General features: G+C 38.3%; 1 protein-coding gene across 1 annotated transcript; it reads left to right on the forward strand.

Annotated features, from left to right (window-relative positions):
* The first annotated feature begins 3,546 nt into the window (after positions 1–3,546).
* Positions 3,547–24,634, forward strand: CDC16 (cell division cycle 16). The gene is made up of 18 exons (XM_064709784.1): positions 3,547–3,680; positions 6,530–6,584; positions 7,450–7,547; positions 8,031–8,069; positions 8,881–9,021; positions 10,401–10,560; positions 11,192–11,286; positions 11,922–12,055; positions 13,126–13,205; positions 14,750–14,799; positions 15,478–15,551; positions 17,535–17,660; positions 18,970–19,122; positions 19,728–19,791; positions 20,241–20,302; positions 22,463–22,598; positions 23,158–23,248; positions 24,345–24,634. The coding sequence occupies exons 1-18, from the start codon at positions 3,633–3,635 to the stop codon at positions 24,608–24,610; spliced, it is 1,872 nt and encodes a 623-aa protein (XP_064565854.1). The 5' UTR covers positions 3,547–3,632; the 3' UTR covers positions 24,611–24,634.
* Positions 24,635–26,239: the final 1,605 nt, after the last annotated feature.

Below are 26,239 nucleotides of genomic sequence, written 5' to 3' on the forward strand. Positions count from 1 at the left end.
ATGGAGAAGAAAAACTTCAGAATGAGGGCAGCAGATGGTCACTCACTTTTTCCACTTACCTGAACAAAATAGCTGAGTTAGGGGCTGCCTCTGAAACCTTCCAGAAAGACTGACACCCACTCCTGGGCTATTCCAGAGAGAACTTCTCCCAGCTCAATACACACCTCCATTTCAGAGGCCTCACTTCAGCTACAGTACTCAAGCCAGAAACAAGGACACTTTCCAGTATCAAAGAAGACTTTTTTCATGTATCAGCTGAAAGCAAACACACACTTTTACTGGATCAAGTTTACCTGGTCTGGTGTAAAGTGACCCTGCATATGGCAGGGAGATTGCAAATAGATGATTTTAAAAGTCTTCTCCAACCTGAATTGTTCTGTGATTCTATGAAATGTGCAAGCACCAAACTGACTTGGAAACAGTAATTTAAAAGAAGCAGGAAGAAGCTATGTGATAGCACCAGCACATATCATGTCTACAGGTATTTTTAGAACAGAAGAAAGAAGATAGCTAAAGTAGATAAAAATATAGGAACTTCCACAAAGTAAGTCTTACTATGACTGTGGAGCCTTCCACTTCCTGTCAAGATTTAAGATACCTGAGTGCAAATTTTTAAATCAGTTTGTTTTAACTGACTCTCCATACCCTCAGCACTGTTAAAAGTATTATTAAGCAAAGCAGTAGGTATATCAACATCACTTAACTACTACAGTAGGTTTGCTCTCTACTGGTTTTGAACCTGAAAGAGAAACTTACATATTATTTGAAACTACATAAGATTCAAAATTTCCTTTGTTCACACCTAAAGTAATTTTTACCACTTTACCACTTCACAAAGATCTTGCTGTTCACAACATGATGTGTCAGCCCCATCTATTTGCTCACACACCTACATAACTCCCAGGGAAGGAGCAAAACAATGGAGTGTGTCCATAAGGGTGCTGTCTTTGAATGACCAGCTGCTCCATGAGAGCTGATGTCAGAGCAGCTTCTTGTTGAAGAAATGGGACTGGAGCCCACCTGACAGAGCCCCCAGGGCCACACTGCTGTAGCCCCCCAGCACAGCGTAAGCAACTATTCCTCTGAGCTCCAGTCCCAGAAATAGCTCACACAGATGAGATAAATTTTCAGGGAAATGTAAAAAAGCAGCACATAACACATGTTAGGAAGCAGCATGAGATGATGTGCTCTGCTTTGACAGTGTAAGAACTAGACATGCTAAAGGAGAAATAACACTGTGTGCATTTCTGTACCTGTTTCCCCACGTTCATAGAGCATTCCCTGCACCACTCCAAGATCCCACAGATGACAGGTCCTCTCTGTGCTTCAGAGCAGCTCCTGGTGACCATGGCTGTTCTTCACTGTCACCCATCCCCACCAAGAGCATTTGCTTCTCTTCTAACCCCCACACTTCCTGTGCATCTTTTTTTTCTTCCCCAGCCAAGATTTCTATCTTACTGGTTAGCACCAACTCCTAATTTTCATATTTTATTTCATTTTTTTGTTCTGCATTTCATGAAGTTTCAAACTCAGTTTCTCTACTGAGACATTTAAACTGAAAGAGGGCAGATTCAGACTAGATATAAGGAAGAAACATTTTATGATGAGGGTGGTGAGGCATGGGAACAGGTTGCCCATAGAAGTTGTGGATGCTCCACTGCTGGAAACATTCAAGCTCAGGCTGGATGGGGACTTTGAGCAACCTGGTCTAGTGGAAAGTATCCCTGCCCTTGGCAGGGGGGTTAGAACTTGATGACTTTTGGAGGTCATTTCCAACCCAAACTATTGTATGATTGTATGATTTTTAAATTTATCTTGTTCTCTCTGAATTACGGCAGTTTGATGTGTCACACTGAATGGAAACCACTGATCTCTGGTGAGTTATTATAACACCTGGTCAAAGAGGAAAATGTGCCACATAGGAAAACTCATGGCTCCACCACTCAGCAGTTTCTAAATGCTATCAAAATTTCACTCAAACATCTTTTGTTGTACACAGACAGACCAACAAGCTGATGAATACATATGCTGTCATTTCCATACTAATTTCAAAGAGGATTTTAAACCAACAAATGTAATGAGTGGAATGGCTCATTACAAGCCACAAGTTTCTGAGAACTGTAGGTACAAAAGCTTGATTGCATCCTGCCATGGAAGGTATTTGCACACCCAGAAGTTTTCTTTAGGGAAGTTGAATGTGATAGAAACCCTCACTAGACAGAACTGTTGGATCCAAAGGAACCACTATCACATGGATTAGTTTCTTCATTATGTGATCTAATGGAAAGATGAACAAGGATTTTGCTCTCCCCAAGATATTGGTTACCAAAATATGAAAAAGTAGCAGTCCTACAAATGCAGTTCAGTTTAAAAAACCCGAATCAACCAACCAACTAACCAAAGAAAAACCCCAAAAAAACCACAACAAAACAAAAACAAAAAACCCAAACCAACCCAGAATAAATTTATGCTTTACAAATATCTGCCTTCTGCAGCACACACATTCAATGGCACCGGAGAAGAATTGGCTCCCAAAAGGTGACACAGCATGAGGTAAAAAGCTGACCTAACTAATAACTGGAAGAAATCACTGAAATCAAACAGTTTCACATCAAAGTGCAGCTACTGCAAATAATTCAAGAGAGGGCACATGGATCCATTTTCCTCAAACAGTTTGCTTGTGACCAGCTGCCACCTTTGTGGCCTTCTCCTCACTGTAACCCTGACACAAGTCTTCCTTCTCCATGGAAGCAAACACAGGTGATTGTTCCTTGTGTCCCATGCATATCTGCTCCAAGAAGTATTGGCCAACACCTGAATTACTTCAAATCAGGCATTTTAATGGTTCACATTATTTGGGATCCAGTAGTGAAAGCTGACATGTTTCAGCAGTGTCCTAGTGGATAATTCCCTAATATGTGTGACACCAAAACTGCCTGGGAGATGCAGGATTCATAGAAAACCTCCTGACACACCATCCGCCATCCCTGCAAAGTCCTGAGGGAGTGCTTTTACCACAAGGCCGCAGCAGCCGGGGGGGCTCTCAGGGCAGCCGATCCCTGTAGGAGCCCTGGCAGAGACACCATGGAACCACAGAGTGTGCTGAGCTAGAAGGGACCCACAGGGATCATGGCGCAAACCCCGACCCTGCACATCCCCAAGGGACACACCGTGTCCAAAAGCTCCTGGAGCTCTGTCAGGCTTGGTGCTGAGGCCACTTCCCCGAGGAGTGTTCCAGTACCCAGCCATTCCCTGGGTGAAGAAGCTTCTCCCGATATCCAACCTAAACCTGCCCTGACTCAGCTCCAGGCCGTTCCCTCGGGCCACATTCCACGGACAATCTTTCGCTTCGAAACTGTGCCGAAGCCCCTCACCACAAATTTCTCTCTCTCCACAGTACGGGCCGTAGAGAAAAGTCCCAGCACACGTTTATTTAGGGCGTGTGGAGGCAGTGGGGGGATGTCCCGGGCGGCCTCAGCGCTCCCGGAACGCCGCGCTCGGGGCGCTGTTTCCGGGAGGGAGGGAGGGAAGGCGGGGGGCGGGTTTGGGCGCTGCACCGGCGGGCGGCCCGCGGTCCCTCGGCGGCTCCGGCATCCAGGGCAGCGCGGGAGGGAGACCGGGAAGGAGGGAGGATGAACCTGGAGCGGCTCAGGAAGCGAGTGCGCCAGTACATCGACCAGGTGAGCGCCCCGAGGGGCTGCTGGGGAAGGGGCGGCAGGGCCACTGGTTCTCCTCGAGGAAAAACCGCGCTCGGCGTGGCTCCCGCAGAGAGGGAGGCCGGGGAGCAGTGCCGGCCTCTGCAGCGGCGGAGAGGACGTGAATTCGTGATGGTGCCCGTGAATTTGTAATGGTGAATTCGTGATGGTGCCCGTGAATTTGTAAGGGTGAATTTGTGATGGTGCCCCGTTCTCCCGAAGGGGAAGGAGCGGCGGTCACACCGGGGTGCGGCTGGTCGGAAGAGCCGCCTGTGGGTGTCCAGCAGGAGCCGGGGCCTGCCGGTGGCTTTTCCTGGTTTCCCCCTGGTGTGGAGAAGGAGGAGCGGAGCAGCCGCGGGGCCGCTGTGTAGCGAGGGCGTATTTGCAGGATCCCGCCCTCGGTTTGTGCAAACTGGGCCGTGCCTGCCTAAGGCAGGGGAAATGGCCTCTATCGCACCCGGGCAGGCTCAGGTTAGGTTGGACATCAGAAGAAAAAAATCTCTTCGCTGAAATGGTGATTAGGCTTGGAACCGACTTCCAGGGCAGTGGTGCTCTCACCCTTCTTGCAAGTGGACGTGGCTCTCGGTGATATGGTTTAGTGACCATGGTGGGCTCTGGCAAAGCTCGAGCTTGATTATCTTGGATGGCTTTTCCAGCCTTAATGATTCTGTGATCATTACAAGAGGGAATGAATTCAAACTAAGAGGAGTTATGTTTAGATTAGATATTAGGACGAAATTCCTTACTGTGAGGGTGGAACTTGAAACTGGATGCCCCATCCTTGGAAGTGTCCAAGGCCTGGTTGGATGAGGCTTTGAGCAGCCTGGTCTAGTTTAGTTTAAACCTGGAAGGTGTATCTGGCCCTGGCAGGTTAGAACGAGACAATCTTTAAGGTCTGTTCTGAGGCAGACCATTCTGTGATTCCCTGGCTGGTGATGAAGCTGCCCATCACGCTCCTGCAGAGCTGCAGACGCCTCGTAGGAGGGCAGGGTTGTTTTCATTTGTTGATGGATTCAGCAATTATGTTGCTGCAGGGCAAAAAAAGAAAAAAAAAGACACACAAGGAAAAATGCATAAATAAATTAGGTTAAATGTAGCATCAAACTGTTCTGCTCTTCTTCCAGTTCAGACTTGGTGCAGGCATCACTGCTGAGAAAAGCACACCCCTTTAAATCAGCAAAGGCATTTCTCTGTGTGGCCAGCAAGCCTGACTGAAAGGCTGATTAGGGACCTAGGCTAATTTGGTGGGTTTGATAGGTTTGGTTTGCTGCTCTCATTTGTGTTTAACTGTTTCACCAAGCTGTTTTGCCACACAGCCTTGCACTTCTGTGGAAGGGGCATCAGGAGGAGCATAAAATTGCTTTTTTGTGCAATAATGTGTCATCCTATAGTACTGTAAAAGTGCTCAACAGAAGTCATGCAGTGCCTTGTAGGCCTGGATTATCCCATTCTTTTGTGGTGTTGAGGTAATAATTTAAATCTCTTTTCTTGTAGACAGCTATTAAATGTGTGTGGGGTTGCTTTGTGGGTTTTTGTGGATTTTTTTCCCCCTTGGGAGTGCAGATTGAAACCAAACTATTCTCTCTGACAAATTTGCTGGGTATTATTAATCCCCATCAAGTAGGAAATGTAGGAACACATGATAGAAGAGACCACTGAGGTGGTGTAGTGCTTTGTGAGGGCTGGGACAGCATCAGTGTGTGCCTGTCAGAGCAGACTGCCAGAGCTGCCCTCCCACAGCACACACAGTCTCTGAGGTTCTGAGCAGGCTGCAATGGTGCAGGAGGGGAGAGAAGCCACCAAGGCTTGCTCAGTTGTCAGAGAGCCACAGAGTGGTTTGGGTTGAAGGGACCTTAAAGAAGATCTGGTTCCACCTTCCACTGCAACAGGCTGCTCAGAGCCTCATCCAGCCTGGCCTTGGACACTTCCAGGGATGGGGCACCCACAGTTAATCTGAGCAATCTGTTCCAGTGCCTCACCACTCACAGCAGCTAAACCTCCCAACAGCTAAACCTACTTTCTTTTTCAGTTTTAATCCATTCCTCCTTGTCCTCTTGCTACATGCTCTTGTAAAGTCTTACAAATCCTTGCAATGGCAGGGTATTTGTTAAGTGTCCAGCATATCCTGGGAATCATATTAGGTTTCCTTGCATGGACTGGGATAAAAAAGAGCAGCAAGAATCCCTGGTGATTATCCCAGGAGAAAATCCCAGCCAGTTCTGTGAGATTTTTGCCTGACACCCCAAATCTGGTGGCAACTTTAGCAGGGTCAGTGGGATATATCTGCAAATTCTGCTTTTGTCTGATCTCTGGTTGCCACCACTCCTGCCTGTTTCACTCAATTCTGCCAAAGTGGAGTCTCAAGAGTGAAAATGTGTTTCCAATCAAAAGGGGAAATGCATGCAGGCACTATGGATTTATGTGAAGTTGAAGCGTCTTGACTGGAGAATGAACATTACTTGATCAGAGCTGGTGCTGCTGAAGTTACCTGAAGTAATTTTGGTGCCCTTTTTTATATACAGTATTGTCTTTTTTCTGAAATGTAGCATTTTTTTAAACTGGAGATGGGGATTCTTGCTACTTTTCCAGTGATGGCAATTCCACTAATGACCTGTTGCCATACTTACACAGCACATAACTTTTGGTCAAAGATACCTGTAGTATTGGCCCTTTTGAACTATTTTTTGATGTTACAAAGATCTGAAATGTGAATCACCATTCATTGAGACTACATGCACAAGATATTACCTCTGACTGATGTACAATGAATTTCAAAATTATTCAATAAAGCCAACCCCAAAGGAATACTAATTATTTCTATCATGCTTTTACAGCAACAGTATCAAAGTGCCCTGTTCTGGGCTGACAAAGTAGCTTCACTCTCTCATGGTAAGTGGTCACTTTTTACATTGTATTTTATGGACTTCTTTCTGATAGTGTTGTGTTTTGGTGGGGTTTTAGTGCTGTATGGCCAAATATTGGCATTTTGAGTTTGGTTTAAGTGCATTTTTGTGATCTTTGGAATGCCATTTTCCTAAATAGAGCAGAGCTCATCTTCCTTGACTTTTGAACTTTGTGTTAAAATTCATGTTTGAACAAACCTTAAGGTTTGCTTTCCTTAAGAAACAAAAAAACAGGAGCACCAAGAGAGCATGGTGGTTTCCCCCAGGACTCAGGGTTGCCCTGGTGATGAGTACAAAGTGTGTTTACACTGAGAGGAGTCGATGCTGCCCATGGCCTCTGGCACTCACACTTCTTAAAGTGATCCCAGGGACTTGATCCCACAAAGGCTTTGGTTGCCAGTGAGGTAGGAGGGCACTAACCTGTGCTTCTGAAGTTGCAGCTCCAAGCTATGGAAGTCTAGTGCTTTCACTCTTGTTAGGTCCCCACTGATCTTTTTATTGAGAGAGACATTTATGGGTTGTTTTTTTCTGCCCTATATCCAAGAGCAGGGTAGCCTGCAACTGCTGTTTTTTTAATCTGTATCCCTGTGGTCTCCTTCTCATGACACACCTCTATTGTGACATTCTTTGTATTCACTGTCCAGTGCACCATCTGAGGTCTTTAAAGTTAAAATCTGATTATCTTTTAATTTTAATCTCTCACTGATCGATACTGTGAGTACTTTATACACATTTATAAATAAAAGTTTGTAACTCAGTCAGATGCTAGAGTATTGGGAAGATACTTCTGTATTAAAATGTTTGAAGCTATGTTGTAAAGCAATGGTTTATAATTTGTTCTTTTACTTTAGAGGAACCACAGGATATCTACTGGCTGGCCCAATGCCTTTACCTGACAGCTCAGTACCACAGGGCAGCGCACGCCCTTCGATCACGGAAGCTGGATAAGGTGAGTCATTTTGGTCAAAGACAGGCTACTGTCACCCCTCTTTTAAGGCTCTGCTGCTAACCACAGTGACTTCTTCACCATCACAGTAAGAAAAGTAATTAAGAAAGCTGCATTATTTAGTTTATAAGGCCCTGTGTTCAGTCAGTCAGGTTTATAGCATTGTCCCCAAACAGGGCCACAGGAAAGAGAAGGGGTCTGAGGATGTAACTGCAGCAGGTATGGGAAGGTGGATTGTCACTTCACATGTAGTTGTTTCAATTTTCCTTCTGCTCTGGTGACAAGTGGTAAAGACAAGAGTCAAGTAAGTTCCTTTGAGAACTTACTAGTAGAGAAAGGATTACAGGCTTGGTAAGGAAGGACTTTTGGTGGTGAAAGGGGTGAAGAAGCTGTAGCACTGGAAAAGGAGAGAGCAAAAGGGGCTTGAGCAGTGTAAGCAAACATGTTCACTCTTTATAACTGATGTGTATGAAACTTTTCTTTCAGTTGTATGAGGCATGTCGCTACCTTGCAGCCAGATGTCATGTGAGTACACATTTTAACCTCTACTGGAAACAAGCTAAACTAAATAAAAGACATCTTGGGAAGATTAGGTACCTGACAGGCAGTGTATGTGTATATATATGTTCATTGGAACAACAGGTTTAAATTTTCTGACAGTTGATTTCATTCTTTAACTTTCAGTTGGGTCACTGCAGCATCCATTGTGGCACTAATTGGAAGGAATCCAACTGACCTTTTTCCCAGGAAATACTCCTCTAATATTTTGTGGGAAAAGAATGGGAACCATTTTTGTCTCATGTCTTCGTGCATACACTTTTATTTGGTTGGTTGTAATCTGACCAGAGGAGATGTGATTTATGGTGGTATAACTATAGTTAGTAGCTTTGTACTTCTGTATAAGATCTCATACATAAAAGGTGAAATGCAGTGCTTTCAGAGACACAGCTGAATCAATTGGTAGATTAAATATACAGAAATTTGAAATAGAATAATGTGCTGCTTATAGAATAAGATGATGGTATTTTATTAAAACCTGTGTTAACTATTTTTAAAACCTTACCTGTTTCTCTGCATAATTGTGAATAATACATTTTTCTGTACATGCTTTATTTTATAATTTTTGCATAATTTTGCATAGTATAGATGACCAGTGAAAGAGCTAACTGCAATTATAAAATGACAAATGGCCAAATAAGAAAATGCATGCATGAAAAACCTGCTGATAAACACTAGTTATTATAACCTATGCCTTTGAAACATGATGCTGTGTTTATTGGTGCTTTATGTACAAATTCTTCAAAACCTTGTTTTTTACATGCACATGTTTGGTTAGTATGCTGCAAAAGAGCATCAACAGGCCTTGGATATTCTTGATATGGAGGAGCCAATCAACAAACGACTTTTTGAAAAGTACTTGAAGGATGAAAGTGGGTTGAAAGATTCTACCACAGACTGGGAGATGTCACAGTCCTCAGTAAGTGTCATTATTTTTAAAAACATTTTTGTAGGAAAAAAACCTGTGAAGTCAGAAAGTGATTTCACATCTGTATGAATCTGATAGTGCATTGAAGCTTTCTTTTTCAGCTAACATAATTTTCAGAAATGCTGAATCATTCTTCTTTCAGTCACACATTGTGTCTTAGCTTGCCTGTATGAAAGTAACCCAAAATAAGCAATGCTTTTCAACAACTTCTTATAAATTATTTGCAGATGCTTTGCAGGAACTTCATGATATAGCATAGGTTTTTACAGTCTTTATCTCTTTCTTGATCATGTGTCCTAACACTGCTTTCAATTGGGCTGCAGGTTCTGAGATAACAAAGCAAGATTTTTTTCTCCTCCAGTTATTTTTAATGAAATACTTCATAATCACTCAAGTGTTGTTCTCAGTGGGATATTCTTTGATCACATTTGTGAAAATTATGTGAGGTGAAGGTGAAATTTTTGAAGCTCAGTGAAAAAATTCTGTGTAGACAAACAGTTTAAAGAGATTGGTGTGGTGTGTAGGCTGAAGAGTCTGTGAAGAGCTGTTAGTTTCAGAGGTACAAATTAAAATTTCTTAGCTGAAATTACAGTGTAGGTGATTGACAGGTGTCATTTTCCCTGGAAGACTGAAGTAGCAAAGTGGGTTACATTGCTGATGTGAACTGATTTTGAGTGCTGATATAATGGGATTAAAGGATTGTTTAGTCTGATGATAGAGGTGGGTAATGTGTTAACTTTCTCTTTTGATGATACTTTTGTGGCCTTCTGACTGAACTGAGTACCCATCAAGGGAATTTGGAAAGAACATGTTAGTCAATAAACATTGTAGCACAACTGGTAATTATGGGCTTTCACTGTTTCCTTTTGTGGAATATCTATGTTTTGGATTGAAAACAAGGAAATATTTTTCTGTTCAGAACAAGTGATTGAGTCCATTGATTTGGCCTTTTTCATCTCTACTGTGGTCATTCTTGTCTTGCATGAAATATGTGGTTTAATGGTCAGCAAAGAAGTGTATTGCCTTTGGAAGGGACAATTTCTCCATGTTGCATATGAAGGGAATTTAGTATAATTAAGTTACAACTCAGTATCAGAGAGCTGGATTAGAATTAGAAAAGATGAACTCTGTCCTCCTGTTGTTTATTTCGAGCACCTGTTTGTTTGGCAGTAGGTAACCTGACAGAGAGTGCTTCGGATTTTTCTTTGAGATAGTAGAGACAACTTTTTATTTAAAGACAGCACTAGAAAACCAGGTTCTATCATACATGAAATACTTTCTACTTTCCAGGGAGCACATTTGATTTGTGCTGAAAACTAAATTGCAAACAATGATTCAGTCTTTGACCTCCAGTCCTCCTTTTCCACCAGATCAAGAGCTCTATATGCCTTTTACGAGGGAAGATCTATGATGCTTTGGACAATAGAACCCTGGCAACTTACAGCTACAAAGAGGCCTTGAAGCTGGATGTTTACTGTTTTGAAGCATTTGATCTTTTAACTTCACACCATATGCTGACAGCACAGGAAGGTCTGGAGAGAAGTATTTCTCAAACACAAGTAAAATTTACCTGCTTTCTCAAGATGTGTTTTCCTAGATAAAAATTAAGGCAGTACAACAAGTAACAGACTCCAAAATGTTTGGAACAGAAAATGTGTTAAATGAGTGAAAATTATCATCTGTGCAAATTTGCATTTGAACTTTTATTTTTCAGTCCTGCAGTGCTAAGAGTTGAAAGAAACACAATAACCCAACTGTCCTGCTTGTTAGCTCCTGAAGCTCTTCTGCTCTGCCCAGCCCAAAGTTTTGTCCTGTGTTCTCAATTTCATAGGCTTTGAACCAATGAAACCCTCCTGGGCTTTGCTTAGGCATTAGTTAATAGAGCATTCCAAGTGATAACATTTGACATGTGGAGTAAATAAAAATAATGGTGTGTTATTTCATCTTTATTACGTTTTATTTTAAAGCGTAGAAGGAGTAACTAATTAATCCTAAATTTCCAAAATTAGTAGTGTTATCTGTTTCAGTGTATCTGTGCTGTTATAGTCCTTGCAGTTGGGATGACCATCATAAAATCCTTTGTATCTCTAAGGTCTTGAAATGTTGGATCATGCTGTTTCTTCTGTAATATGACCATTTCAATGTTTTTTAATTCATATAGAAAAAGAACTCCTTGAATCTCTACCTCTTAATAGACAATGTACGGAAGAAGAGCAGGAATTGCTTCACTTTTTATTTGAGAATAAATTGAAAAAGGTAAGTCCCAAAAATCTGGATAATTCATTGAAATTCTTGACTTTGGGTGTAAATTTTCTTGGATCTCATTTATTCAGAACATGGAAATAATTATGGACTTTGTAATTTTTAAAATTTTTGATGCAGTACATCTCACTTTATGCAGTAGTATAACAGTTTTCTGTTGATTGTTTTCTGCTGTGGTAGCAACTTGAAATTCTGATTAATGTTTTTGAAAATTTATTTATTGAGAGACTTCTAGTTTCCCAACTTCTAGGTTGGGAAAAGGAATGTTAGTAGCATAGACAAAACATCCGTTACCTGAAAATAGTAGGCTGTAAGAACATCATTCCAGATTATTCTTATCCAAAGACAAGGTGATAAGGAGCATTAAAAATATATATTGCTCAGTTTTAATTTCTACAGCCTACATGAAACATATTGGCAAGCATCTTTTGTGTCCTAAATGAGCTTTTAAATACATTTTAAAGAAGCATTTTACCAAATACAGGTTTTATGTACTTTCAGATTAAAAATAAAAATTTTAAGAACTTTAAAGCTTCTTAAATATTCTTTTAGGACTAAAAATGATAATACTTATACCATCTGATTTTAGTTTAGTTTTTGTTTCAAATGTTGTTTCTTTTGTCTTTCAGTATAATAAACCCAGTGAAACACTGATTCCTGAATCAGTAGATGGTCTTCAGGAAAACCTGGATGTGGTAGTATCCCTAGCAGAAAGGCATTATTACAACTGTGACTTCAAAATGTGTTATAAGCTTACTTCAGTGTAAGTGTGCAAAGCAACTTTCAGGTTTTTTTCTCATATGGTGGAATGTAATAATTATACCTGGACTTAGAGAAAATATTGTTCTTCAATGGGTAAACATACATAACAATTTGATATGTATTGCAATGTACATGTCATATGTTATATGTGTCTCAGGTATTTAAAATGTGTGCTTTGTGTCTGGCTAGACATGGTATAATTATAATACACATCAGAAGTCTCCAAGGTAAAACTCAGCTTAATCAGCACTGTGCTGAACCACCCTTCATCCACCCTCTTCCTTATTCTGGTACCTTCAATCACTGTGCTCTCTGCTTCCTTCTTGTTTGGCCTTCAGAATGAACTGGTTTGAATCAGTCGGTTGGTTAGGAAGTTTGATTTGTCTGACCAATAGCAGTTACAGTGTTATTGACAGTGACCAAAAGATATTATTAATTTAAAAGCCAGCCTGTCATTTCTAATTCTGGTGGCCAAGTATTGTGTACCAGTTTGTACACAGCCCAGGCGTGTGCTGCTGCTGGGGCAGGGGCTCAGAACACTGCCATGGTTTGCTCTCAGCTGCTGTAGGTCTGCACTCATGGATGTGTTTCTGAATGGAAACAGGAAGGAATTCTGTTTCTGAAAGGAAACAGAATTTTACAGCTGAGCCAAATGTGATTCTGAAGGCATACTGCCTGCCTGGTGTTAATCTCAGGAAGCTGAGGATTGTTGTTTGAAAGCTGCTGTCAAATGTATGGAAAAGATGAACAGAAATGTTGTTTGCTGTCTGCTGGTTAAATTTGAAGTAACCTGCAAAACAAAAGAGAATTCTATTCTGATTTTCTAATTGTATATTCATGTTGAAAGAATTTTCTGTTATCCTCTTTTGTTAAGCTAAATTAAGTGTTGTATTTCTGGTCTAAAGAGAGCCTTTATTATGCTGTTAATAGCTGTGCTTTAATCATAAATAGTTTTCTAATGCCTAAAGTGGCAACTAACTGGAACATTACATGCTATACAAGCAGTTTGCTTTTAACACATTGAAGTTTTTGAAGTGTGCATTACAGTTTTTTAATTATTTTATTTTTTAGAGTGATGGAAAAAGATCCCTTCCATGCAAATTGTTTACCTGTACATATAGGGACACTTGTGGAGCTTAACAAAGCAAATGGTAAGGAACACAGCATTTAATACAACTCAACAGAAGGCTCTAAAGCCCCAGTTTTAGTAAAGAATTAAAGATGCCAAGAAACCCCTTTATATACCATATAAAAAATTACATCTATTTTTCCTCCTCTTGAAACCTGCTGTTTCAAGAAAACAGTGGTAATTGATAAAGAAGGGAATTTCAGAGCTGACAGCAGGATTAGGGGAAGTAGATGTGCAAAGAGTTGATGGTCATGAGTGTAGCTGTCTTTTAACCACTGCACTGTGTAGCCAGGAGGCCTGTGAGCTGCACTGCCTCATCCCTGTTATTGTGATTTCTGTTTCCAGGTGATCTTTGTACAGTATTGGGCTGCACTTTTTCTGCTTAACAATAAAATATAAAAAATAAACTAGAAAGTAATCTTCAGCAATGGTGTATGCTTAGGTGGACATGAGAAAAAATTCTAGACTCTCCTTGCTTTTGCTGTTGTGGAGGCCTCTCTTTAGGTCAAACAAATTAATAATCATGCAACACTTTGATTGGAATTACAGTAATAGCTTACTTGCAGCTGGGGTAGCTTTTTCTCATTCCAGAATGCATATAAAACAAGGGAGTAGCTTGAATATCTTTAAAATCAATTGGAAAATAGAATAAGGAGCTCATATGCTGTGCAGTCTCTCAGGATGGTGCATTATATATACACAAATAGGTCATTAGGTGTGCTGGTACTTCTTAGGGATTAGTGAATGTTATTTTACAGTTAAGTACATCTGAAAATGGGGCCACTACTCTGATTTTTCTTCTAAATCTGCCTTGAGAAGCATTATGTACAGAAGTTAATGTTTTGTAAGCCAGTTGTAATATTATTTTTTTTCTGAGCTGAGATACAGTGCTCCAGGACAATCTCATTGGTTTAAGAGCACTGTACTCTGGAAAAATGAAACTTTACGTACCCTGATGCTATTTCCTTTGAAATTGCATATTGTTATCCTATTGCTGATTACTGCTGCTATTAGAAAACCTGTAGTAAGTTATTCCAGTAACTAGAATTATTATTTTTACTAAAAAAGTAATCACTTGGAATTATTCCAAATAATATAATAATTTATTTGCTTTTGTCCTATTTTCAGCATATTAATGCACAAGACTCTACTTTGAAATGGATCTAGCCAGTATGTTATACCTTTTAGATGTAGGAAGTTGAATAGTGTTTTACCTTGACAAGGTACATTCAAGTGTAATACTACTGGCATTTATTGTAATGTATAGTAATGACCTAATTTATTGCAGAATTCTTAAAGGGTGGGAAAACAGAGCTGCTTATTTATGTCTTGTGAAGACTGCTTCACAAGAGGGTTGTTTTGGTTGGGTTTTCTTTAGCTAATTGCAAAACTGAATCTATTTTGAGGCAATTTGAAGCATTTTAACTAAAACAAAACATTTTGTTCATTTGTGAATTAATAATGTTAGATGTTCTGTATATTTTGTATGGAAAGCTAAAAGACTTGAAACATCTAAGTGTTTTAGCATGTTTTAATTTTCTTTTCTTGTTTCTTCCCACTATGTAGAACTTTTCTATCTTTCTCACAAACTGGTGGACTTGTACCCAAATAATCCTGTAAGTTGTTCTAAATTTTTGTTGTCAGGTAGTTTCTTTTTTTAGGTGAAAGCACATAAAAGTTGTAATGTATTAGTTTGAGCTACAGAATTCAAAATCTGTTTCTGGTATGAAGTTTGTAGAAATGGTTCACTCCTTTTATGTTCTCTACACTGTAATTTCTTTACTCCAAGGTTCTTTTTATAAAATTAAGTACCTGTAAAAGGTATTCAGTGCCAGTTATTTACTTTGATTAATAATTTAAAACAAATGCTACAGTAATAAATGTCTACATGTCTCTGAGTAACCTTTTCCAGTGTTTGATCACCTTCACAGTAAAAATTGTTTTTCTTTGACTTGATCTTAATTTCCCATCCTGCAACTTGTACCCATTGCTTCCTGTCCTATTACTGCACCCCTGAAAAGAATCTGGCTCTGTCTTGTATTCCCTACCATTAAATAATTGAAGACAGCAGGAAGCTTCCCACTTAGCTCTTCATGAGGCTGGGGAAGCCCCAGTTAGAAAGGTACCTGCCAGCAGTTCCAGCTTATCTGTAATACCAAATAATTTGAAGAGCTGACTGATTTCAGTGGAAATGTTCCTAACTTCTCTAATGACCATGTCTTCCTCTCTTTTGATGCTTCACTGTGTGAAGTGTGATGTATCTAATAATAATCTATTTTGATTTTAATGTGTAGGTGTCATGGTTTGCAGTAGGATGCTATTATCTCATGGTTGGCCACAAAAATGAACATGCTAGAAGATATCTCAGGTAATTTTTTTTTCTGTTTTTCTTAGTGAATCTGTTGCTCACTTGCTAAGTAAACATTTATTGTTTGTGATTGTTTGAAGCTCATAAAGAGAGGCCTCAATAAACTGGTTGCTATTTAAATACTTTCACTGCCATCCTTTTTTTGGTATAGCAGTTTGGACCTCATCTGTAGAAATACTTTAAAAATGAGGAAGACTAATGTGGTGTGTCTCTAGGCAGTGACCTTCCTGTTCTGGGCAGGTGTAGTCCCTGCAGTTGCTCATGTTGCTGAGCTAATTACAGCTGGGGGTGATCAGGCCTCAGTTCTCAGTTGAGGGACACTCAGGTATTCTCCCAGGTTCAGGTTTCATATCTGAAAGTAAAGAATTATATGGAAAATTCCAATGTTTGGCTGTCCAGTTCCTTCTGTGCACAAGCTACAGGGGGCTTTTTAGCTTTTTAGGTTTGGTCAGTGCTGTTTCCTGTAGGTGTTCTGTATGTGCAATGAATATCAGCACTGGGGAGCAGGACCTTGCTGTGAAGCAGGGCATTTGTTCTAGTGCTGTAAGCTCAAACTGAGAGGGCATAAATCAACCTGTAAGACTAATTTTTCCTGAGACCTTTACAGACAATATATGTAAAGATGGGTTAGTCATGTATACTTTTAAAATGCCTGGTTATTATGAGTAAAATATTTAAATTCCTTACAAATAGTACTGTGAAATTCTTCAAGTAGTTGTCCTGAGTGATATATTTGGTTTTGGTGCTGAAATAAAAAACATCTTTAAATGTACAAGCATCTCTAGACAGCAAGAAAGTATCTGTGGATGTATACTCTGATCAAAATTCAGAGTAGTTCTGGCAAAAGGGAAAAGAGGTCTGCTGAAAGTGAAATAGTAACAAGATGCTTAAATATCTTGGAGAACAATTATAGTGTAAAGCTAACAAGGCTAGGGACAACTGTGGGCTACACAGTGGCTTCCAGAAAAGAAACTTGAAGACACAGTCAAATATCTACATATCTTTCATTGCTGTTATGGGTGGAAGATAAAAAGGTTTGAAAGTTTATATCTAAAGTGTTTAGATAGTGTCTAAATTTTATATCTAAATTGTTCTAATGTTTGAAACTTTAGATATAAAGTTTTGTCTCAGAAGACAGAGAACAAACCATTCTCTAGGATCTGTCGTGGGAAATAATGAGTTTAACTGTGACAGACAAAATTTAGATTATATGTTAGGAAAAAAGTAAGTTGTTAAGAATAGTTAAGCAATATGATAGAATACCTAAGGAACATGTATTACTTCCATGTCAGAAGCTTTTAAGAAAAGACTGGGCACACTTGTTATGAGCTGTTTAGTTATGAACACCCTTGCCTTCAAATTCAGAAAGTCATCTACAGAGCTTTCTTATGTTCTTGTCAACTCTGCCTTTCTGTGAAGTCTCTGGGTTGATGTCTTGATGCTCAGGTTGCAGTTTTCAGCTCAAGACTTGAGTGATATTTTGTGTACTTTCCTGATGCATGGCCTGTGATGTGACAAATGCTCATCTTCTTCAAAGCTAGCAGAATTAGATGGCAAAATTTCAACTTAGATGTTCATTTGGTATTTCATATCCTTCTTCTTAAACTTGGATTTAATAGAATATATTTATTTCAAAATGTATAGCTAGGATTTTGCAATGAATTTTGAGTCACTGCTAATATTTCCTGTATTTTATTTAATCCACCTACTATATAATTGTTTATGTTCAGTAATATCAAATAATTGCTCCTGTCTGTGAACAGTAGCAGAAATAATGAAATCAATTCACAAGAATGTGTGATCCTTCTAAGTGCAAAATAGTTTGAACTTTTAAAATGAGCTTTGTTTATCACTGGTTATTACTGACAATTATTTTAATAGATAGCCTAACCATGTAGCATAGCATTGCTGTCTGAGTAGACATCTGAAGCAGATGAAATTTAATTTCAGATGTGTTTGCCTGTGACTTGCTCTTGTTTTTAGCAAAGCCACGACGCTGGAGCGAACCTATGGCCCTGCATGGATAGCATATGGACATTCCTTTGCAGTGGAGAGTGAGCATGACCAAGCAATGGCTGCATACTTCACAGCTGCACAGCTCATGAAAGGGTCTGTACAAACATCATATTTGGGAAGATGCAAATGAATCCATAAGTAGTGTAGAATATTGACTTACATCTATTGGTTTCTCTGGCTCTGGATTGGAGGCGCTTGAGATGGTAGTTCACGTTCGGACTCAGGTGTTTATTATTTCTTATCAGTAAAACAGTTTCACAACTATGAGTTTAGTAGCTTTTCATTAGCAAGGCACAAAATGGCTGACTATATCTTGTTATAAGGTCTTTTAAGACTAAACTATCTAATTAAGAAAGGACACTTAGATCATTTTTTCCTTTTAACCCAATAACTGATCTTTAGAAGCCCGCAATGCGGACTTTTCTGTCCAATTACAAAACATCACCCAAACCCATGAAGAAGAAGGAAAAAGAAGGTAAAAAAGAACAACCTGCCTCTACCCTAAAACCTCCATCTGGCTTCATATTTATTTCTATATTCTAAAACCCCAAACTCCAAGTCTTCCACCCTGTGATATTACACACTTCTAACCAACTACACACCCGTAATCCCAGTGCTATCCATCAATTTTGGAAGCCTTCTCCACAGCCTCAGGTCAATTGTAGTGTTCTCTTGTGGGTCTGTGCCTTTAAGTACAGAAAATTCTCAGCATCCAGGATTCCAACATACATCCCTTTAAACAGTAGCAATGCATTTGCAACAATTATGTGGTAAAGAACAAGGGAGGGAAAACATCCCCAATAATTTAACCATCTACTTTCAACTGCATTATTGTGATTATTTTTCTGATTTTGTAAGTTCTGAAGTCAAGTTTTATATATAGGTAATCTAAGTTCTGCCTGAACATCTTCTGAAATTTGTGAATCATGGTTGTCATACCAGCTCATCAATTGCTGCATAGTAATAGTTTGAACAGCTCTTTCAAGCTGTGGGAGGGGGTTGTAAAATGAGTCGTGAACTAATTGTGTCATATTGCATATAAAAGTATCATATTTGATTGTGGTTACTGGGAAATATAATTCTTTTATCAATTACTTCTTCCATGTTCTATTTGTAAATTAAATGTATGAATGAAATTAGGGGAAAAACCATCAGAACTAGACTTAAGTGCTGAGAAAATACATGTGATTGCAGGGCAGGTTACAATGATCTATTGGAATTTAGTCTCTAAACAGAGATGTAAAATCTTTTAACCTTCCCCTTAGGTTACTTGTCCATTTAAATCAGCTTTTACTTGTATGTACCTAAACATATGCAAAAAGTTGGCATGTCTTTATAGTTTGTGACTCTGTTCTTGACAACCACACAGAAACAAACGTGCACTTTGTTTTATGGTTTTTAGGTGTCATTTGCCTATGCTCTATATTGGACTGGAATATGGTTTGACCAACAACTCCAAGTTGGCTGAACGGTTTTTCAGCCAAGCTTTAAGCATTGCACCTGAAGATCCTTTTGTTATGCACGAAGTTGGAGTGGTGGCATTTCAAAATGGAGAGTAAGCTTGCAAAATGTGATCAAATACTATCTTAAACATGGATTATTCTTAATTGTAATGTACCAATATATCTAACGTATCTAAAGTACTTATATTGAACTGTAGTGTCTTTTGGTCATAGTTTAGATGGTCTTAAACCCTTGCTTTCTACATTGTTCTTCCTTGTGTAAGATTGAAAAAGAACAGAATTTAATGCTTGAGGAACATCCAGAGATTGATGCTATCTTCTGTGTGCCTTTCATTGTGTAGTTGAATGCCTGAAAAGGCATCTATCTGCACACATATTATAAAAGTTTGTACAGCAATACATTTTGTCAGCTCAGGAGGTTCCAAATTTATTCTGGGGGAAAAAGCTCTAACCTATATAAGAATTGTTTAGCCAGTATTTTTCGTTTGATTCTGATTTTGTTTTTGTTTTGTCTTGTTAGCTCTTAGGACCACAATGCAAAATATAGCTAAATGTAAATTACCGGGTTTTACATCTAATTTCACTCATATGATGAAATAATGTCATAGAAATCTTTTTTGAATACAGTTTTCTCATACTGCTGATGAAACCTCTTCACTAATTTACTTGTCTTTCCCCCCACCCCTTCAATCCTTAGCTGGAAAACTGCAGAAAAGTGGTTCCTTGATGCACTGGAGAAAATCAAAGCTATTGGAAATGAGGTATTTATTCTAGTAACATGCAAGATCATAAATTTATAAAACTCCTGCAAATTCTGTAGTAGCTTGTGACAAAACATGTTGTGCTTACTTTAAGATACAAGTAATGCAGTATAAATTTTATTTTGAAACTGTGCCTAGGCTGAGACTTGACTTCACTTTTTCTAGTTAAGTAGAAAACAAGCTTTGTTTGGTTTGCATCAAGTTTTAACAACACTGACCCTTTAAAGAAATATTATTAGCTTTGGGGAATGTAAAAAATATAAAAATTAGTTGTTGAATAAATGTTTTTAGCTTGTGTGTTTTGTTAAAAGTTTAAAATGCTTGTGGAATTTTTCTTATTCATTAACAAAATTCCCTATTCATTTGTATATTTTGTTTTTTTAAAGTAGACAAAATTTAATTACAGTCTAGGAAGCTGCAGTTATTTGAATTGTTGCATTGTTTTGCAGGTAACAGTTGATAAGTGGGAGCCTTTATTGAACAACTTGGGACATGTCTGCAGAAAACTCAAGTAAGCAGAGAGTACTGGGGCTCCATTTCTCTGTAGTGCTGCACAAAAGTGTTTTCTCCCTCCTTTATATCAAGATGGTGTACCACATGAGAGCAGTGTAGAATTACCCTGTAAGAACAAGATTCTCTAAATCAGCTTGTGTACAAAACTGCATTAATCAATCCTTATATCCTGTTTATTATACAAAAGTTAAAGTACTTTATGTAAAAGCTTTTCTTTAACTATTGATTCTTATTAGGGAATTAGTTGGAGGCTTTTAGATGCTTGTATAGGTGTGAATTTTAACTCTTCACTGTCCCAGTCCTCACATACTGAAATGTCCACTGATTATTATATGAATACATAATTAACATAAAGGTAGGTTTATGACAATTAATTGCTTGGATTAGCAGTTACTATTTTTTACTGAAGTGAAATATTCAGTGGCATGAATTATAACACAGCAAGGGAGCCTTACTTTATGTTTTTTAGAACAATACTATTTAATATTTCATTTCCATAAAATTTTTATTGTATTGTTTTTTTTGAACAATACTATTTAATATTTCATTTCCATTTTCCATATTCCATTTTCCATTCAATGAATAGAAAAAGTGTAAAGCACATATATATATATATACATACAAGTGTTAACAGTTTTAACAGAGACATTTTTCTCATTAATTACCTTAATCTGACTTGAACCAGTCCTTTCTTTTGTTCAATCAATGCAATTTTTAAAAAATACTTTTAGTGGTTTTAATTGCTCAATTGGTGTACACTGTAATTTTTGTTTCAAAGCTGCTAATGAGAATGTGATTATGGTAGATGAAAGCTGTACTTCTGCTTTGGCTTTGGTAATAATTGCTTTGTGCTTTAATTGCCAATTAGTCTTCATTTTCATTATGAAATAAGGACGTATAACAGTTACTCCTTGTGCCAAAATCAAACAAAAGGCACTGCTCCAGAAATCTGTTCATGAGTATAATTGTAGGATTTTTTCAAATACTTGTTTTGTTTATAATTATTTTTGTCTTTTTAAAATTTCTTCAGTAGTTTAACTAACTGCTTACATCATGCTTTGTACCACTTTTAATATTTGCTCAGGTTCAGAAATCAAAGCTAAAATATTTCTGCATCCATGTAAACTATCTTCCAAGAAAATCAAGCTGAGAATTTAGGCAGCTATACATATGCTTTGACATCTTAAAAAAACTCTGTAGTAACTAATTTAGTAGGGTCTGTAATACATAATATGGCTATTATGAAAAACTTATTGGATGTATGTCTACTCACTAGTATTATGTGGTTGAAATTTCAAAGCACTATATTCAAATACAGTGGTAGTAGTCAATTGGATGTGTAAATACTATGAGTGGAAGTGAAATTGAAATCACGTGAAAGGTCTGTGCAGCAAGCAAACATTTGCTTAATTTTTCTGCCTCAGTTGTTACTTGATGCCCTCTAACAACTTTGTGTGTTCCTCATTGCATAATTTCATTATCAGTTTGGATATTAAAATTTCTTATAACAGGTGATATCTGTCTTTAACAATGTAGAACTAGGATGTCAAATGTGACAATTTAATTTCTCAGAATAATGCTGTAGTGTACATTTAATCCTTGTTTTATAAAATAACAAATGAAATAATCAGTGTAGTTAATAGACAGTTTTCAGACAGGTTTGTATTTGATAGATACCATGGATATGTGTAAGCCTCCTTTTCTGATAGAGTGTGTTGCAAAATGATGAAGGTACCAGTGTGTGCAGCACTCAAGGGCTGTGATATTTCTGCCCAGAGAGCTTGAATTGTGTGATTTAGTCTCATACTGCTCCTTCTCTCCCTCAGGAAGGCAAATGAAAGTGACAGAAAGAAAGCCAGTGGTACAATGAGCAGCACTAAACATCTAAAGCAATTTACCATATCAAACAGCTAAGATCTCCAAATGGGACCTAGCTGTAGGCAGCTGTTTTCCTACATAAGGAGAACAATGATTTTTCAATTACACTGAGGAAGAAAATTGTCAATATCCATGAGCCTTTTGTACATTCTATTACTATGTTCAGAGTGCAAAGCAATAATTTTCAAGTTCTGGCACAATTGTGTTCTGCTTTGCTAAGAAAATACCCACAGGGCACTGTAAAGCTTACTAACAGATGTCCTGTACTTACCCCTACCAGGAAGTACGAAGAAGCACTGGAATACCATCGCCAGGCTCTGGTGTTGATCCCTCAGAATGCTTCTACTTACTCTGCCATTGGCTACATACACAGCCTCATGGGCAATTTTGAAAGTGCCATTGACTATTTCCACACGGTATGTAACTGCCTGCACCTGAAGGGCTGGTCACAGATTCTGTTACTTACTCTTTCACTCTGGTTTGGGTTTGGAACAAAGAACCAGCATTTTTTCCAGCCTCCAAATGAGTGTTTATTTTATAGTCTTAATTTATTTATTTTTCTTAAATCTTCTATATTTTATTGGTTAGGTAAAAAATGGCCTCTTTGGCAAACTTTGAATTGCAATTTATGTTTTATGTGTGTAAGCTTCTCATGCACGTGAAATAATTTTAAATACTTCCAACTTAGAAATTTTACAGTAAGTAAACAGCAGGATATGTTGTAGCTCATATGTGAATGATTTCCTGTCTGTATCTATGTTCTTTTGTGGTTTTGGTTTTGTCCTTTCCTTGCTTACTACTTCAGCCAGTTCATATAATAGTGTTATTTTGGTTGTGCAGTGTTTTGCTTTTACAGTGAAGACTGTGCTCAGCTAGCATTGTGGAACAACAAACCAACAAACTGAACCACTGCAGACTTATGATGTAAATGTTTTTATTTGATGCTAAATACTTTTTACTGGTTTTTTTCAATAGGCCCTTGGTCTCAGGCGGGATGACACATTTTCGGTCACAATGCTCGGCCACTGCATAGAAATGTACATTGGTGATTCTGAAGCCTATATTGGTAAGTCTCTAACTTATGTGTCTCGTGAAGTCATTGAGTCCTTTGAGAGGACTGTTATGTCAAGGGCTGCCTACCACTACCTAATTAACTCACAAAGTAGAGGATGTCTTTCTTGGGGTGTTTTGGGTTGGTTTTTTTAATGGCTAAGTGAGTCAGAACTTAGCAGGTGACCACTGGTTTTTGTGAGCAGCATGACAGTACTCTCACCAGCATAAATAAAAGAAACACTTTGTCATTAAAGGTGTCAATGGTTTCTTTTATAGAAAATATTTATTTGTGGCATCTTAGATTGCATAGGGAATGGGGGAAAAATTCAACAGAAGTATGGAGTTAGGAAATAAGAGCACTAATGCTAATGTTGTTGCAGAGCAAGGTATTTTCACCTTGTCAAAACTTGTCTCTGTGGAGACAGGATAGGTTCTTCTGACTACAAAAATACAGCTTTATATATGGTTTAAAAAAAGTGCTTCATAACAGTAATACATTATATTGCCATGGGTTTAAATTTTCTATGAAGCATTTTCCCTGCAAAAACAGCTTCTATATTTTTTAATAGATTTCTGCTTCATTGAACTTAGTGATTTATCTGTAGTGAACACAGTTGATGTCTTGTCAAGCATGTTAAGAAGGCTGAAGCCTTAAAAGTAAAAGCCATCTGTGTGCTCTAGTGCTTTTCCTGCAGATTTTTCACACAATTGAAACAGATGTTTCTTCTCAATATTGTCTTGCTCCATATGTAGTCATTTAACACATCTGGAAGAACCACACAGCCATGTGATATGCATTAATGCAAACCAAGCTGTGTGTAACTTAAACAAGAAAAAAGCCCCCTGGAGAATTGGGAAGGGAATTGGCAATTACTTCTCAAAACACACTTTTGAAACTGAGTTGTGTTTCTTGTATTGTGCTTTTTTGAGAAAGGGGGCTGCTGGATTTTTTCAGAACAACTCATTCAGCTTCAGTCATTAAGCAGCAGCAGCTCCTTGATGGTCTGAAAGCAGAGAATTATAGTAGTTTTTGAATGATAGTTTCTTTGAGATTACATTTTTTGTGAGTATTCATTTGAAATAAACTACTGGTTTGTCTGTTTTCCTAGGAACAGAGATCAAAGACAAATTAAGATGTTATGACTTTGATGTACACACAGTGAAGACATTAAAGAACATAATTTCACCTCCCTGGGATTTCAGAGAATTCGACATAGAAAGACAAACTGTGGATGAAAGTGGCATAGTAACATTAGAGACATCAAATCAAAGGAAAAGTACAGATACCAGTCGCCCATTGGAAGAAACATTTGAGATTGAAATGAATGAAAGTGATATGATGTTAGAAACATCAATGTCAGACCATAGTACGTGACCATAAATACTGGTAGAGAGCTCATTTTGTCTAAGTGTACTATGTTTGTTTTAGCATTTTTGTTACGGTGTTGTACTTTCATGAATTTGCTATTTTTTATATGAATTCAAACTACTATGTACTTAACACCAGGAGTTTTATAGTTCCTGCTTTATAAATATTCCTTTCCTGATTTCTCATGAATCCCCATCTGAATCAAGAAGACCTCATTGCATTGATGTAGGCCATATACATAGTCTGAATCCACAGTGTTGGCTATTTTGCACATTCCTGTGCATTACTGAAGATGAATTCAAGTTTTAGACACAACTGCACTTTGGAATTCAAGGGTATCAAGGGAGGAAGAGCTTGGGGGGGAGTCTGTATTTTATCAGCAATTGCACACATTCTCACTGTGGAAATCTGTTGGGTCCAGGTGATCCCAGTGCTTTCCTATGAGGACCAGCTCAGTAATGCAGAGAAGTCTGGTTCTGTCCCAGTGACAATGGGAATTGTGCTGTGGCTCCACAAAGGGAATGGGTGATACCCATATGTTAGAAAATATAGTTTGGACTTTGCATTGAGTGCAGAATTCAATACCAGTCCCATATATTCTTAAACACTAGAAAATAAGGTGAACAAAAATGTTTTACTTCCTAGTTCTAGAACAATTCACTGAAAGTTACACATTCTCCTGAAAAATATAGTATGAGCCATGAGTCTTAAGTGAAAAAGTATCCAAGCAGAGTGTAGGAAAAATTAATAATTTAGGAGGCATATGTATCTCCTGGGCAGAGTCAGGTCTCTTCTTCAGTGTGACTGGCAAAAGGAGCTCATACAAAGGACTTTATTTTCACTTGGAACCTGGTAATTGGGGTGTGGTTCAGGTGACTTCTTTGATGTAAACTTGGGATTTTTCCTGAACATTCTGGAAGGATCTCTAATGAGTGTGTCTCAACAGCTGCTCTATTAAGCAGGTCTCTTCCTTTAAAGGATCTTTTGGATGTTATTTTTACATCTGTGCTCATGTATCCTGAATAATTGCAAACAAGACTATCTCATGGATAATATGGCAGCAAAGGCTTGTTGCTGCACACAGAAGGATATTGCAAATAGATTCTCAAAGATTCTCAAGGAACACAACTCCTTTTTCTTTATATCATTATTTTTAATCCAGCATGTGTCAGTCTAGTTTTCTAGTAAGACATCATGGCAATTTCTAAATGGAAGGTGGCAAAATAATATTCTAGAGAATCAGGCCTTTTGACTACTGTCAGACATGGATATAAATCTTGGAGTGTTTTGTTCCAATTTTCTCATTGGCAGAATGGTTTTAAATATTGATAGAAGTTCATCTTTCTTCCTGTACTCCCCAGTTACAATCTGGTGCTGTGTTGGCTGTGATAGCAACATTGGTTTATGTTATTCCTGCCTGTAGGAATCTACTGTGCCACTTCCTCAGCTGTGGTAATACAAATCCTTGTGTGGTTACATTGTGAATGAAATCAGGGAACTGGAACAGCATTTAAAAATATTTTCTAGATCTGATCAATTCTCAGGTGCAAGGAGAGCAAGCCACTGCTGTGTTACTGGTTGTCAGTGGGGCAGAGTGGTTGGAGTGGGAGGATGGAACAGTGAGAATGGGCATTG

The sequence above is a fragment of the Zonotrichia leucophrys genome, chromosome 1 (genome assembly GCF_028769735.1).
Source record: "Zonotrichia leucophrys gambelii isolate GWCS_2022_RI chromosome 1, RI_Zleu_2.0, whole genome shotgun sequence".
Taxonomy (NCBI): Eukaryota; Metazoa; Chordata; class Aves; order Passeriformes; family Passerellidae; genus Zonotrichia; species Zonotrichia leucophrys.

Coding starts and splice junctions, on each gene's coding strand:
- CDC16 (XM_064709784.1), top strand. CDS start 3,633: ATGAACCTGGAGCGGCTCAGGAAGCGAGTGCGCCAGTACATCGACCAG. Junction 3,681..6,529: donor TGCGCCAGTACATCGACCAG/GTGAGCGCCCCG, acceptor ATGCTTTTACAG/CAACAGTATCAAAGTGCCCT. Junction 20,303..22,462: donor CATGTCTGCAGAAAACTCAA/GTAAGCAGAGAG, acceptor TACCCCTACCAG/GAAGTACGAAGAAGCACTGG.